Below are 15,984 nucleotides of genomic sequence, written 5' to 3' on the forward strand. Positions count from 1 at the left end.
ACAACGAATACTTCAAAACTGTTGGTTTCTTGATGTTGAAATAAATGATGTGAATTGTGAATGTGAAGAACGTTAGGTAGCATCAGCACTGTCAGACGGCTCGTATTCACATGCCAAAGTTCAACTCTAGAGAAAAGCAAGCGAATCCACTGGAATGAATTGGTTTCGGTCTGAAATGTCATAAATGTTGGTGTGACTAAGTCTTAAATAATAAATATATCTAGAAAAACGTGCAGATAATCACACGACACACCGACCTTTAACACCGAAACATCATGAACTGTACAAACACTCCTCTTCCTCTCCTCTGCAGGTCATGGACATCGCCAAGTTGATGAAGGCCTACATCAGCATGATCGTCAAGAAGCGCTACAGCAACTGTCAGTCCGTCAGCAGCCACGGCAGCCAGTGTAGCGCCTGGTGAAGTCCGCCCTTTAACCTTTGACCTTATGGCCACTTGCCGTAGTGCCGCAGAGGGTCGAGTGTGGCCGCCGCTGGCTGTGCGTGGACGCCCATCCTCGGCGCTCTGGAGAGACTCTGTGAATGCTGGAGACAAACCACAATGCTCTTAATGTTAACCTGCTCCATTTCTTTTGACTGGTTTCATTCCAAAACATTAAACATCCACAACTGACAGACCAGAACTAGATCAGAATGACAAAGATCCACTCTGATAATAATTTTATCTACATTTAGCACTCTGGAAAGCCACCCAGGTAGTGGACAAAACCAGGAACACAAAATTCAAAATATGGTGGACTTTGTCGCCGATATGTTGGTGCATGAGGAAGTGATTGGCTCGATGGTAATCGCCCCCTGCTAGTGTGCACCGAGTCCTCTTTTAAGCCACTGTGCACAGGAAAGTCTGAACAACTGTAACTGAAAGAAACAACCTGAGAACACGAGAGACTGTCATGATAGGAGAAGACATCTGATAGCAAGCAGGGTCCAAAGCATAGAAGGTGAAGGGATGATGCTCACGATTGATGCAGACGCAAGTCAACATGCTGAGCTTAAGTTGCCCAAATTTGGCAATCACAAAAGTATATGACAAACAGTTTATCAAAATGTTTCCTCCTGACAACTAGTGGGCTCGTAAAATAGCCAAAATACAAAAGAAATACAACAAATTCAACTTCGCAGACTAAAGCAAACCAGCTGAAGGTTTAACAACCTGGTTTTCACATCAGCTGTCATTCAGTCAGTTCACTCTAAACGTGCAGATGCGTCTTGTTTTGGAATAAAACCGTCCATTGCTTCCTGATGTTAATGTGCTGTGGCACTACAAGGACTGTTGTTGTAGGATGGGACTATTTGTTACTGAGGTTTTTGTTTGCGTGTCTGTGTGTGTGTCTGTGTGTGTGTGTGTGTGTGTGTGTGTGTGTGTGTGAGTTTTAAGAGAGGCGTGTCTTCATGTCCGAATGTAAAAACAAAAAGAAAAAGCAGAAAATGGACAAGAGAAAATAGTTAAAGCCTACAAGCCTTTTTCTCTGCTTTGAAAAACTCTGGGATTTGACCTTCGATACAAATCTGCTCACTGTAAATAATATGCAACTGTACTCGTCTCAAGAATTTCAAGTTTGTGATTGATTGTTTTGATTGATTTGCGGATGATACGAAGGTCACACAAGTGCCTGCTCAAACTAAAGCAGGACAAAAACTCAAGTCAGACTTTGTCCCATCGAAGCCACTCTGGTTCCTGTGTAACCAGAATCTGGAAGGTGCTCCCATGATCCCTCAACTTCTAATGTACTTTTACACCGCAGAATCTGTCCAGCTGTGCAAGTCGTTCAAGCCAAACTCAAGTCTTAAAATTCTGTTTTTCTAGAACAAATTGCTTAATTTCTTAACAGCAGCGGAACCGAACAGATGTGGGTGTTAAGCCCCCACCTGCAGCGTCTTGATGTCTTGATGTGTCTGGTTATTTTGTCCGTAAACAGGTTCTCAGTCGATTCTCCAGAAAATGTAGTAGATGCAATATACATAAACTAACTAGAGCGTTTAATCTGTATCAGCCACTCTTAATGAGAACCAGGAGCACGCTTTTCAATCAGCCACTAAAACGACTTGTTGCTATTGTTGTTATTGACTTGCAACAACACAAACATCCCCTTTAAACTGCAGAGGATTACTGGGATATAAATGTCAATATTTGGGGCTTTTTTTAAGAGACATTTTTCAGATTTCTTTTCCAGTCTACATAATTGCTTCCCCACACCTGCAAAGCACTTGCAAATGCACAAAAGCCTCAAAATATGATCGAAAGCCAGTACACGGTCATTTTCGGATTTTAGTTTGAACGACTTGCTCGGCTGGACTGTTTGCAGCGTAACATTCCTACAACATTTCACTGGAGCTCCGCGGGCGGCAGATCCATCCAAAGACGCGTGTGCAGGTTTCTTCCACAGTGCCTTGTTGTATATTGTGTACACTTATTTTGTTTTCCATATGTGGTTCCTTTTTTTTGTATAATGTGCAATGTTATATATATTATATAATCATGTGGCTGTACATTTTATACTGTAAGTCTTTGCCTTCTATTTTTTCTCCTGAATGATGACATGGCGACTTTCTCAAGATAAAACTCTTGCTGTATTTTTCTCTACGCAGCCATCCAACTGACACAATACTGTCGTTTTTTATCTGTGTGTTATGTATTGAAAGGATGATGATTCTAACAATAAATGGTTACATATTTGGTCTGAAGGCACATTAATTTCTTTCCTTTATATTACATATTTTTTACAGACTGAATCAACAACAGTAGTTTTATGTTTTGAGTACTTTGCAATCCATTTGTTAGAGATAAGTTTGGTGCCAGAGATTTGACACCAAAAGTCAGAAAGTCTTGACAATCAGACGAAAGCTGCTGCGAGGTCACTGGACTCTCCCGGATGACGTTTCGCCCCTGTAGGTTAATGTTCTGGCGGATAGCTCTACCACAAAGTGGACTTCCAGATGAGACCAGTTCTGATACTGGTCCAGCTTTTGTACACAGCTTGATGGAGACAATCACAAAGACGTTGAGAATGAATACAAGTATTACCATTAGCACTGATGGGCATAAGAACGCAGACTAACCGCAGCACGCATCTAACGCCGCATGAAATCCTTACATATATCAGAGGTCCATATAATGGACCCCCACTTGAAGGACAGTATACAGTTACACTTGAAGGGGGGGGGTGAACAGCCCACAATCATATCTTCCTCCTGACTGCATCCCACCGTCTCCCAGATCTGGGAATAAAAAGCACACACTTTGGGACCACCTCAGTTCAAAGGCTCCCGAAGATGTTGTGCTTGGTTGTCCACATTAAAAGTGGCTGAAGTAGTTGTGTGAAGAATGAAAAAGAAAAAGAGGCTCAGAGAGAAGTTCAAACTACTACTTTCACTGCCACGGCAGAAAATGCACAGTGAACTCAATGGGTCCTTAATAAAATTCTGGTCAGCAAAAGACCATTAAGACCTTTTGTGTGACAAATCAAAGGATTTAAACACACAAGTTTGACCTAAAAGCAGCAAAAAAGCCAGAGGCATTAACTGTGCTTACTGCATAAAGCTGGACTCACCAACACTGGGTCTTCTTCCTCCTTCGTCCGTCACACCTCGCTGTAAAGAAGCTACACTTCAAATTAATGTGACATCAGGCAAATAACTCACACTGCTCTCTGCGTATATAAATATTCTTTATACATTACATCCACGTTACATTCAAAAGAAATAGAAATACAGCCAACAGGAAAGTCACATTCAAGTCCTTTCTGTGCTGCGCATTGCGACGTCGTCACCCAGCCTCCTAAGGCACCAAAAAAATCAAACGACCCAAATGACGAGGTCGAGAACAGAGGCCCGAACCCATCCACCACCCCAAAACCCCACGACCCAAACACCACAGGGCTCCTGGAAGCTCAACACAAGGGCATACAGACAGATCAAAAACACAATTTTCAACAGCTGTATTTATACCGGCACAAATCATCTGGTGATCAAGTTAGAGTGACATTCAAAAATGTCCATATTTGCTGCTTGCATCGTTGTGTGAAACCTCAATATCTTTCTGACATCGGGGGGTGGTGGGGGGGGGGTTGTGCTCATTTGCAATCTGTCAAAATCACTGAATCCTGCATCCCCGTCCGTCAAATGCTTGCCGGGAACGGTCTGGTAAGATTTATTTGTACAAAACATGAAAGAGGTTTATCCCAAGGAAAGACAGTGATAAAGATACAAAGCTCTCTTCATAGTTCACCAGTTTTAGAAAGATCCAGTTTGAAACTCAAAGCTGTACAAACTCTTTCTGAGCCTAGAATAACCCGGTGTTAGCATGCTAACATTCTCACCGCTACATTGAACCTTAGCATGTTTAAATGCTAACTGTGATCATGTTCACGTGCCAATTGTAGTATGCTAACGTGCTAAACAGAAAAGTGTTAGCATGCTAAGCTCCAGCACAGCTCATCCTAAATACAACTGAGCCTGACAAAGTAAGACTAAAGCTGCCGAGGACAGCTGAGCCTGAAGCTGAGCTCCCACTGAGCATGTAGTTATATCCATCTTACAACAGTTGGACTGCTAATCAGACTGAATAGCCATTTGTTTAGCCTAGCATTATGTTCATGTTAGCTGATTTCTGTTTCGGAGGGAGACGGGGGGTGGGTTTACGTGGAGTTTCCACAGAGGCTGTGGTGGAGGTTGCTGGGAACAGTTAACCTCATTGTTTTACATGTAGATAAAATGACAACAACCTGTTCAGTTGCTCCGATCATGCTTGACAGCCATTTTTGTGGCCATTTCTCTGTTGCTATGCTTAATGGATGGAGCTGCAGTATGTCAGATCCCCATTTTTTCCCACAAAGCTTTGATTGGTCAGCTGTCAATGGACACACCAGACCTATTGAAACCACTGCCCAGTCTCATGGCGGACTGACGTAGCATCGGGATGAGCTCAAATTGTCAAAGTGAATTGAGTCTGAACAAAGTCCAGATTAGACTGATTACTAGCAGTAAGCTAGTCGAATGTAAGATCTCTGTTTTACAGACATCCAGGAATAGTTTTAGTTGTAGTGATCACAGCCTCACTGGGCTGTTAGACCTTCAGACTTGTTGTCGTACACTATATTCATATAAACAACTGCTCCATTTGAACCAAAGTAAACCCAGGTAGATGTTCATTCATTATTTATTTATCATTGGAAATTTGAGGTGTACCAATTGAACATCTCCATTTTACCCATTTACACTTCTTTCCCTTCTCTGAAATTATAGGAAACTATGGTACTGTCACGTTACTACACGTCAGCCCTTATGCTGCTGTCATGTCGCATGGCAACGTCTGTAAATACCAACTTGTTCACGTCAACATCCCAGTCATAATTACGAAACTACATTTTTTTCCAACACACATTTCCACATACTGTATCTGACTTGGCGCAACATAACGCAGAAGTACCTAAAAACGGGATGTAGTGCCATTATAACAACACGCAGTATTTGTTAACTCAGCCAACTCTAAACCAAATCCTTAACCATCATGAGATGTGTGATGATGTGAATGCTCGGGTTGTAAATCTGATAATCTTTCCCATCACTGCCTTCTAACCCACATGACATGAATTCTGTAATACAATACAGCGGCCTGGAAAAAGGGTGGAGGTGAGCGTGGTTCATGTCTGTCTATGTCTTTATCTGAGAATAAAACACAAAGGCAACAACACCACATGTCAGTTAATTTGACTGTTGAGATTGTTTCGAGGACCGGCCCCAGACCAGACAAACAACTGTAACTCATCAGGAAAACATTCAGCAACAGGAAAATCAGATTGTGTAATACTAGAAACTGCCCAGAGAAGCTCAGCCACCACCAAGTGTAAACCATCCGATGTGTTGTTCCTGCATAAATACCGCCTGGTGTCACACCGATGTTACACGAATGACGACCTCTCCTGAGTCACTGTCCTGGCTGAAGTTGTTTCGGGGCACCAGGCCTGGGCAGAAGGGGGCCAAACAGAGGCAGGTCCATGGCTGCGTCCCCAGCTGGGTGGGGTGTAAGGGGCCGTTGGGCCCAAAGGTGACCAGAGGCAACCAAAGCGTCCTGGTGGCCAGTGAGGAATGGCCAGTGCTCGTCTCCTCCATGTCCTTTGCCTTGTCGTAGCTCTGAACATCCCAGTGAAGGTTGACGGCCCGCCATCGCATGAAGACGTTGTACACTGCTGCCCCCTCGTGGACAATCAAGCCTGTTACAAGGACACAAATTACAGGAAATGTTGGTCCTCTGATAATGTCACATTTTTAGATATCATCTCTCCAGGAAATATTCTGAATCAGGTTTTGCATCTCCTTCTTCAACATGTCTCGTCTTCTTCTACCTCAGTTTATGGTTTCTTCCATTTCCAAGAATTCCCAGACAAAACAGAAAGATGGCGAAGCCGGTGCTTAAACTCTAACCTGACTTTCAAGGATGAACTCGGCCAGGTTCAGGGGAGACCTTAACTTTGCTTCCATCTTAATCTTTTGAATCACATTTCAGATTTAAAAAACGTTGGCACCGATTGTTAAAACAGAACAGTCAACAAGGTGCCAATGAAACTTTTGCTGAAACTAAAATGCAGACAAACAAAATCGCACCCTCAAAAAACAGCAGCAGCAGCTGTGACACTCAGCTTAAGGAGACAATTAAGAAACTTCAGCACCCGAATGCCACAATTTGCTGCAAAGTTGGCACCAAGTTTTCTCAGAGTCATAATTCAAGTCAAATCTGAAATGAATATTTTTAGATTGAGTGTGACTTACATCATCTGAGGATATTATCTGGAATAAATCCGCTTAAAAATCACAGAAAAAGACACTGTGTTGAACACCAGACCACTTGCCTGAGAATCATAAGGTTTTCTTCAGGATCAAAGTATCAGCCAGAAACTGCTAATAGCTAATTCAGCATACTTTTAATGTTGTACAATTTGTAACCAAAATGCAAACAAATAGAGGCTAAAAAAGCAGGGCTCCATGGCAACATCCTAAAGCATCATCGCAGTAGATGGAGAGACGCGTCAGGTTATAATGGGTGACGTGTGCACCTGTATAAACACGAGTGGATGTTGATAGTGAGCTGGTAGTCAAGCAGCCTGTGAATGATGGTGAAAGCTGTGACTTCAGTCCTCTGCCTGAACTAAAGCTACGCTCCATCTGTGCTATAGATTTTGTTTTATATAACCTAGACAGAGAAAAAAAACAAATAAACAAACAAATAAATGACTCAAGGAGGAGGGTTTGAACACCTGAACTGGATTCTCTCACATGCTGAAGGTAAGAAGCCAACATCAGCCTTACAAATGTCTAGCTGACATTAACGTCTAGCTGACAGTGTCCGGTTATCTTATACGTTTGGCTCACCTACGCAGACCAGGTCCATGAAGCCATACATGCCGTAGCAGATCTGGAAGAGGACGTCGCGGCGCTGCCAGACGGCCTGCGGGCTGAGAGCTGACCACAGCAGCCAGGAGATGCTGGCCACCAGGAAGAGGGAGCCCAGGAACACCGCGATGATCTGAACCTTCTCCACCAGGGTGATGGTGATGGACTGCCACTGCACACAGAGCAGAGAGGCAATACATGAAGAAGTCAAACTACTGACGGTTATCTCACCGACTCGAACAACGCTTATCACGTGAAATGATTTACAATGCACACTACTGCTGAAAAACCTGAAAGAGCCTGTCCTCTCTACTGTCCTAAAGGCAGCGACCAGCCTGACTGGCGGGACCGTCACCTTCCTGGAAAACCACATCAAACCGAACAGGATGGGTTACTTCAGAAGGTTACTTCACACCTGCCCTGAAAACCTCCTACGAGCATGACAAAATCTGTAAAAAGGAGATGAAGAGGAAGTGGGAACAGGCGGGAGAGGGGGGAACAAACCTGCGTGCAAGACCCAAATCAATAACAAGAGAAAATAGGAAATAGGACAAATTTAGGAGAAAACTTAACGAAAACAACTTGGAAACAGAAAATTGTTGATGCTCAGCGGATGATTGTGAAGCCGCACAGTGCTTGTTTGAGAAGAAAAGACTTCAGGCGGACTGAGCGGACAGAAAGCAGAGCTCTGCTGAGCCTCAGCTGTGTGTTTGTTCAGTCTGCCAGTGACTCAAGTCCCATCTGGAGCGAACAGATCTGAAAAGGCCTGAATGTTCTTCAGTGAAAGAAACGATCCAGAATGCAGATATTTTTAAGCCTCAGGAGTCTCTGTCTGTTCAGCTTTGGAGGAAACGAGGACTGAAGGAATCCTGACGCTCCAAACTGACAGCAGAGACCTGAAGAGGAAACAGAAGCGCTCTGCAGGTTCACAGTCAACGCTACGTTTGCCTCAAGCTACCAAAAACAGCCATCATTATTTCTGGAAAATAAACTCTTTACTGCATTGTTTTAGATGCACGGTAGCTTTTTCAAAAAGTCCTCAACAATTGTTTGTTGCACTTCCACACAGACGGGAGATGCACAAGAATCAGAGCAGCAGAGGCAGAAATATCCTGATTTATATCCACAGAAGACATTATACAACCGTTCTCACAGACGAAGAAGCAATGACTAATAAACTGACATGTAAAGCCCCTTAAAACTTCCATCTATGTAAATGTGTTAAGTCAACTTAAAAGGTAACAGTTCAATGGGACCTTTAGATTAAATTATACATTTTGTTTATGTTCCTCAGTCTTCTCTCCTCTTCATCATCACGCACTTTAATGACTTCATTTGGGGTTCATTCAAGCCTCTTGTTGTAATTGAGCAGGTTTAGAGGATGAAATCTATCGTATTCAGAGACTTAAGAAGACTGAGCTTTCATTTGTGCATGTTTTATAATGTTTAGCATGATTTGCCCCCCCCCGGGGATCAATACAGTATCTCTGATTCTGATTAGTTCATGGGATGATTAAGGCATTCAGGCGTTCACTAGTGATCGGCTCAGGCACTTCATCACTGATGCACAGCATTCAGTTCAGTTTCTGCTGAAGCTGTGCAGCCATGCTGCTTAATGGACTGAAAGTTTGAAATCAGCACTTTTGACATAACAGCTCTGTTTCAGCTGAGTGTAAAAGACTTTAAAAAGGTCAGCATGTGTACTTGTGCCAGATTTGTCCACTTATTTCTACATTTTATGAGAAATGAGTCATTCCTAAAAAACTAATAATATGCTGCTATTAAAAGGTGTTTATTTAGAGGGTGAGGAAGAAGGAACATTTACATAATAATAGCGTAGGTGCACTTCTACATTTGGGTTTTCAAAGTGAGTGTAAGCACTTTGCAGGAAGGGCTCTGACAGACGCAGGTGGGTTTATTTGTTGGCAGTTTGACAGTGAAACTGCTTTTACCAGTTCAGCTCTGTGTGGCTGTTTTCCACCACCAGAGAAGCTGTGAATATTTCTGAGCATAAATCTAACTGGTGGGTCGGTTGTAAAAACAATCTCTTGTTAATGCCTCCGTAATCATTTAGAGAGCACGCTCGGTGGGAGAGATCTGTAACCTCAAAGGTTTATGGCTGTAAAAAGCAGTAAAAAAAAAGCCATAAAGAATATAATGGCAGCAGTTTGGTGTCACATTGCTTTTCAGGCATTTAAACTACAAATCTGAAAGGAGTGTTTTTCAGGAAGAGGACTCCCTTTTTCACTGATATCCTCAGGAACCAGCCCATGAAATCAGCTGCTGTATTTGGGTCAAACCAGCCTTCTGCGGTATTTTACCTGCCACGGTCTCTTCATGTTGATGGCGATGACGTGGAAGCGGTAGCAGCAGAGCTCGCAGGTCCAGCAGCCTCGCTCGCTGATCCACTTCAGCAAGCAGTGCTGATGGGTGTAGCGCACTGAGCCGTCACAGCGACACGGATTCAACAGGTCGCCCTGGACAACAGAGAGAGCACAAGGGTCAAATATGATCAGAGATTAAATGGGGGGCAACAAGTGGCAGAACACACTGGAGAGACAAAACAACAAAATACTGTGGTGTAATAAGGCAGTGAGAGAGTTTTTTCCTGTTGTCATATGAGCATATTAAAGATGTTCCCTCCACAGCCTGAACATGATGGAGCTACAAACCATCCCAACACATTACACCTCGATGCTGTTGTATTTCCTGGTTCCATCTGAGATCAGTAAAAGTCATAGACTTGCTACTGCCAACAGTTTTGCATACTGTGGTGTTATAGATTAATTTTTTTTTTAATTAAAGTTTTACTTACCATTTTTAATAATACAAAGACAGAAGAATCTACTGAAAGCACGGACAGCATAGCAGGAATAGCACAACGTGCATCCATCATCTGTGCACTTATATGCAACGTCGTGGGGGCTAAAGTCCATCCCAGTTCACACTGGGCAAGAGGCAGGGATGGCAATGTCGGTCGGTCGGTCCACCACTTTGGTCCAGAGTGAAATATCTAACTATTGGATGACCCACTATGATGGCTTTTCATCTGGCGCCACCATCAGGTCAGGTTTCTTTATGACTAAATAACTGCAAAACTAATGACATCCTCATCAGCCTCAGTGCTATGAACATGGTAAACATTATACCTGCTTTACATCAGCATGTTAGCATGCTGACGATAGCATATAGCTCAAAGTACAGCCTCACAGGGCTGCTAGCGTGGCTGTAGACTCTTCTAGTCTAGTCACAAATACATATTAACAGAAAAACTAAAGCAGACATGATGCTGAACTTAACTGATTACCCAACTAATGAGATCCTGGAGAGAAGAAAAGCCTACACCCTACTGCATGCGTCACACAAGTATAGCTAAATGGTGATAACAAGGTTAAACTTGTCAAAAACACTGGTCTTTTAAAGTCAGCCGTCAGGAAGCTTTCCCGCTGCTGACACAAAGTCACATGGAAGAAGCGAAACAAAGACTGCGATGATATTAAGGAGTTACACTGACTCCTTAATATTCATATCTTGTCCGTTGTTACTATTGTTTTGACCACGCTGCACCAGTGACAGATTGAACCTCCGAACCTCTTCAGGAAAAGAGAAACTAACTGCCTTTGGCTCGATATTAGAACCGTCTCGCCAATATTAATCTTACATCCATTTTCAAGGTCTATGTGTCAACTTTCCCATCATCTAGAAATCCTTGTTTTCAGGCCTCAGTTTGGGCTTTTCTCCCAGCAGGTCGTACATCAAAGGAAATACACGACTTGTTCACCAGAGGGCTTTACCAGCATCGCTCAGATCAGTGATCATTTCTCAAAGCTACAACACAGGATGCAGCATGACATTAATCATTACAGCCGTATCTATTCGTTCAGATGTTTTTTTTTCTTCCTCGAGGCATTCCTCAAGCAGCCATTACTGTAGCTTTGACCTGCAGGCTGGGCTGTGAGTGGCATATTAATAGTATATTAAGGTCAGTGGTCAGGGAGCTCGTTTTTCATCATGTCATATTAACCTTGTGGGTTTAAAAGGACCTCAGAGGCTTTCGCTTGTATGAACTGATGCGGGTCAGCTATCCACTGAAGCAGCGATTGATTAAACCAACATCAAGGACGATTTGAATATGTTTCTGAGTTCTCTAAGGGGACATTTCACAACATTCCACTTATTTTGGTACCATAAAGACCGATGGATTCGGGGGTCTACAAGAAGCTCAACAGGGCTTGAAGGGTGTTAATAGATCTACATCATGTATTAACGATACGACAGCATAGAGAGAGAGGCAGGAAACAGGGAGAGAGGGGATGAAGGCTCCTCAGCCAGGAGGTTAAATGGTTACATGGTGTACGTCCTTAACCACCAATAGTTTGATATAATCCTCTTCACTCAAGGTCCACTTAACCAGCTTTTTACAGCGCTTCCAACAGCATCTCGTGGTCTTGATCTGCGTACATAGTTTGTATGTTTGTAAGTGGACGTTGAGGTTAGATTAAAGAACTGCAATAATTTACAAAACAATCTCAACTCAAGGGGCCCTTACTCTGGAGCTTCCTACCCTGTCTCACGGTCTTCATCAGCAGATGGACTGAGTAAGTACCTTGGACCTTGAATTGACGTCGTTTTGTAAATTAGCTCCCGAAAAAGCTAGTAAGTGGACCTTGAGTTAAGTTCTACATCTTTCAACTTATATCACATGGTCTTCATCAGCAGATAGAGTATGTCGTGCATTGGAAAGACACTAAAAAAGACAGTAAGTGAACCTTGAGCTAATATCATAAATTAAGATTAATATACTTACAAGCTTTTTTCCAGGGTTTTCAACCTCATCTCACAGCCTTCATCAGCTCGTAGAGTTGGCGTTGCAGTTGAAAGCTCCTGAACAAGCTAGTAAGAGGACTGTGAGTTAAGACTGTAGTAATTGATAAAATCATCTTAAATCAAGATCCACTTACTAGCTTTTTCGGAAACCTTCAGTTGCTCTGCAAACTCAATCCACTGATGAGGACCGTGAGGTTGAAAGCTCTGGAAAAGCCTTGTAAGTGAACCTTTAGTTTATTTAGGGCAATTTGAAAAAAACTATTCAGCACAAGTGTGAAACAAACATAGACAAATAAGTGCCAAACGCGTTTCATCACAGCTGAGCCTCCATCTGCCGAAGGATATGACTGAAAGCCGCAGAAAAAGGTACTCAAGTGGACCTTGAAGTTGAGATTGTTTTATTAACCGCTAGTTAAGAATGAACTCTCAAGTTCAACTGTAATAATGTCCTTGCTCGGTTTTGTGAATCAAACAGCGGCGGTTTCTAAAAGGAAGTTGGTAGAAAAAGTAATCAGGGCAAGTTTTCAAAAGAAATTCAGCTACTGATGCTGATTTGGCCTTTTTCTGCTGTTAAATAACAACTCAATCTGCTCAGACATGAATACCTGAAGTGTCAAATTTCAGTTTTGCAATCTCCCTGATAACTGGTGAGCTTGCCCAGTCTGCGGCCTTGTATCAAAATCAAATATCAGTCTGGACCCGGAGGCAGAGCCATTAGATTAGCTCAGCTAATAGGCTATAGCCCACGTTCAGAAGACAGGATATTCACTTAGGCATTTGCTGCCCTGACTCCTCTCTTTCCCTTAAGCTCCGACGAGGATGAATCGTCCCTCATCGAGGTTCGCTGTCACGATTCAAATAGGCCTGCAGAGTGTCAGATTTCAGAGACGGGTGGACAGAGTGTCCATTTGTCCCCGCAGGTCCACATCTGTCCATCCACCTCCAGGAAGACGTGCAGACAGCGAGACTGACGCATCGCTCGGGGATGATATTTATTATACATAGATTATGATTCAGTTGTTGTCTTATGCTGATATGAGGGATGTGATGCGGTTTGTTTCATTGATTGTACAGCTGACCAGTGTTACTTTAGTTGTCTATGGGAAGACGTTAACTTAAATTGACTCTACACAGGAAAAAAAAACGTGCAAAAATACACGATGCGTTAAGAATAATGTGCGTTGTCAGTAGTATCATTTTATTCAGTTTGAATTGATTTAATTCCCTTTAATTGTGTTTTTAATGCATTTCTTCACCTTATTTAAAGCACTCTGAATTGCCTTTGTGTTTGAAAGGTGCTCTATAAATAGACTTTTTAATTCTTTTCCAGATTGAAAGTATTCCCTAAAGTTTCAGCCACACCATAAAGCCTAATGAAGTACATTCAGTTTTATGCTAGGTCAGTCACTCTGAGTTACAGCAACACTGTCAGGATGTTTTGACCTCTGACCCCGGACCTCCTCGCCATGTATTTGTGTAACTTTAAAATGAACAAAGATCTGATATGTGTTCCCAATGATATCGAAAGCATATTTTTAGCCTACCAGTATTAATTTAGAACACATAACAAATCAAAAACAGCTTGATGGAGTCAAGATCGACTTCAGATAAATGCCTGTTTGTTAGACATAAAGTTCATAGTCAGATTGTGTTTTTGTGAAACCAGCCTCTTGTGTTTCTCTCAATCTAAGCTGCTGTTAACTTTTTAAATGAGGATCTAATTAATGGAAGTGGTGGGAAACACTATGAGAGGAGTGTGTCATCCCTCATGGATGATATTTAATATTTTCAAAATGACTTCATCCGTTTCTTTTATGGACAACTGTGTTTTTGCTGCAGTACGAGATGTTACTGTATACCTTAAGTCAGTGGTTCCAAAAGTGAGGTTTGGGGGCCTCCAAGGGTCCTTGACAGGTTCCAAGTGATTAACATATGACTTTAGACATTTGGTATAAAGGTCAGATATCAGGAGCTCCTGACATCATAATCTAACATACCAAAAACATTAAGTGCAACTGGTCGTTTCTGTAAGAAGGTGCGATGGCCATGCAGGAAGTGTCATGTGGCTACCAGTCACACTCCCTCAGTTTTTACTGCACTGATAATGCATCGTGTGTGGAAACCGTTTCAGCTTCCTATAGCTTTTTGTGAGGCTGCCCATGCCTTGTGTGAATCTTCATGTTAGCTGCACAAAGAGTAACAACACTTGATACTATTGCCACCCATGTTTATGTGAATTCAAAAGCTTAGCTTCCCAGTTACAGCACGCTCAACAGACTAAACCTTCCCATGTAAGCGAGCTCTTGCAAGCTGTCATTTAGTCTTGATAAAGCAGTTAGAATTGATCTTTTTATACTGTTAGATAGTTTAAAACAATGTAATCAGCTGTCAGATAAATGGAACTGAGTAAAAGGAACAATATCTTTTTACTTCAGCTGTTAAACAGTAAAATTAGACATTCCTCGTTATGCTGGGGGCCTTTCTATGGGCCCCTCATGGATCCCTGACGGTCCCCTGCTCACTTGGAACTGTGTACGTGCTGTCCATGGTGCTGAAGTCACTGCAGCACTTCAAATGTGCTGTTGAAATTTTACTTTTTCTTTCTGTTTCACCTCTGAAGTCTTGACTTTGTTGAAGTTGTCGCATATAAAGTCTTCACATTTATTTTGGTTCTGGTTCTGATTGACTCTTTTAACTAACTAACCAGTTTCCAGCCTGTCAGCTGTCGTGAAAGCCTCCACTCAGCAGCTTTACCTCCTTCTAATTAGACGAGTTGCTGCTTTCAGCCAATCAGGCTCCGGCACTGTCAGGACTGAGCCCTCACCTTCATTCAATTTAAATCTGCTTTCACCATTCACAAAACCAGGGCTTTTAATCTGACAAGGCAGGCAGAGATTTGGTAACAAAATCCTGGACATGGTATCAGACCTGTTAACGGTTTCACGTGTCAGTGGTACATTTACCTGCTCTGCGCCCTGGAAGCAGATCCGACAGCTGGGAGTGGGGATGCAGGTTTCGCTGCTGCAGTTTGAATGCATCGCCTGCGCCTTGCATGATGTGCCCCCGACCGCCCCATCCTCACTGGAGCAATTCCCCCCGTTGTTCCCCCCACATGCATCCCTGCAGCTCGGGCCCTCCGGGCAGCCGTCTCCCTCCTCTTCCTCCTCCTGCTCCGCCTCGTCTTCATCGTCGGGGTGCGGACGTCCTTGGGAGCCGAGCGCTTCGCCTTCATCCCAGGTGTGGCGGTGGGTGATGGTAGTGTCTCCCCTCGCCTCCCCACAACCTGAACCCGCATCTCCCTCCTCTGTGCTCATAATAAAATGAAAAGTCGAAATAAAATTGCATAGATGCCCCCCGACGGCTCACACAGTATCCACCACCACTGCGACGCAGGGATGTGATGCAGCCTTCAGGCTCCCAGATCACGGCGCTGTCGGAGGATATGCCTCCTCTCCGTGGATAACCGAACCGAGTCGTGCTCCTGTAGCCGAACCTATGGCGTGGCAGCTTGGTAGAGCTGCGGATCAGCGGCCGGATCCCCCCGGTGCTGCGGCCCGTCGGTCGCCTGGAACCGCCTCATGCGCTCCGGAGACCCGGGGAGCATTTCCAAGCAGCCTCCATGCATCGCAACGGGACTCAGCCGTCCCGAAGCGCCAGATTCCCCCCTCTTCCTCTTCCCTTCCTCCCCCCTCCTCCTCTGGTCCCCGCCGAGGAAGCTGTCAGCTACACAGCAGCGGCTGGGTAAGA

At 43.5% G+C, this 15,984-nt stretch overlaps 2 protein-coding genes across 2 annotated transcripts in view; one reads left to right on the forward strand and one right to left on the reverse strand.

Moving 5' to 3' along the window:
• Nucleotides 1-2,698, forward strand: part of myo10 (myosin X) — a 110,013-nt gene extending 107,315 nt beyond the window's left edge. The window contains exon 41 of the mRNA XM_070918307.1: nucleotides 314-2,698. Within this exon, the coding sequence (XP_070774408.1) occupies nucleotides 314-424 (111 nt within the window). The 3' untranslated portion in view covers nucleotides 425-2,698. The remainder of the gene's footprint in view (nucleotides 1-313) is intronic.
• Nucleotides 2,699-5,910: 3,212 nt separating this feature from the next.
• On the reverse strand, nucleotides 5,911-15,551 carry marchf11 (membrane-associated ring finger (C3HC4) 11). The gene is made up of 4 exons (XM_070919619.1): nucleotides 15,201-15,551; nucleotides 9,732-9,887; nucleotides 7,390-7,582; nucleotides 5,911-6,233 (listed from the first exon to the last, which is right to left on the reverse strand). The coding sequence occupies exons 1-4, from the start codon at nucleotides 15,549-15,551 to the stop codon at nucleotides 5,911-5,913; spliced, it is 1,023 nt and encodes a 340-aa protein (XP_070775720.1).
• Between the last annotated feature and the right edge of the window lie 433 nt (nucleotides 15,552-15,984).

This window comes from Enoplosus armatus, chromosome 14, assembly GCF_043641665.1.
Source record: "Enoplosus armatus isolate fEnoArm2 chromosome 14, fEnoArm2.hap1, whole genome shotgun sequence".
NCBI classification, from domain to species: Eukaryota; Metazoa; Chordata; class Actinopteri; order Centrarchiformes; family Enoplosidae; genus Enoplosus; species Enoplosus armatus.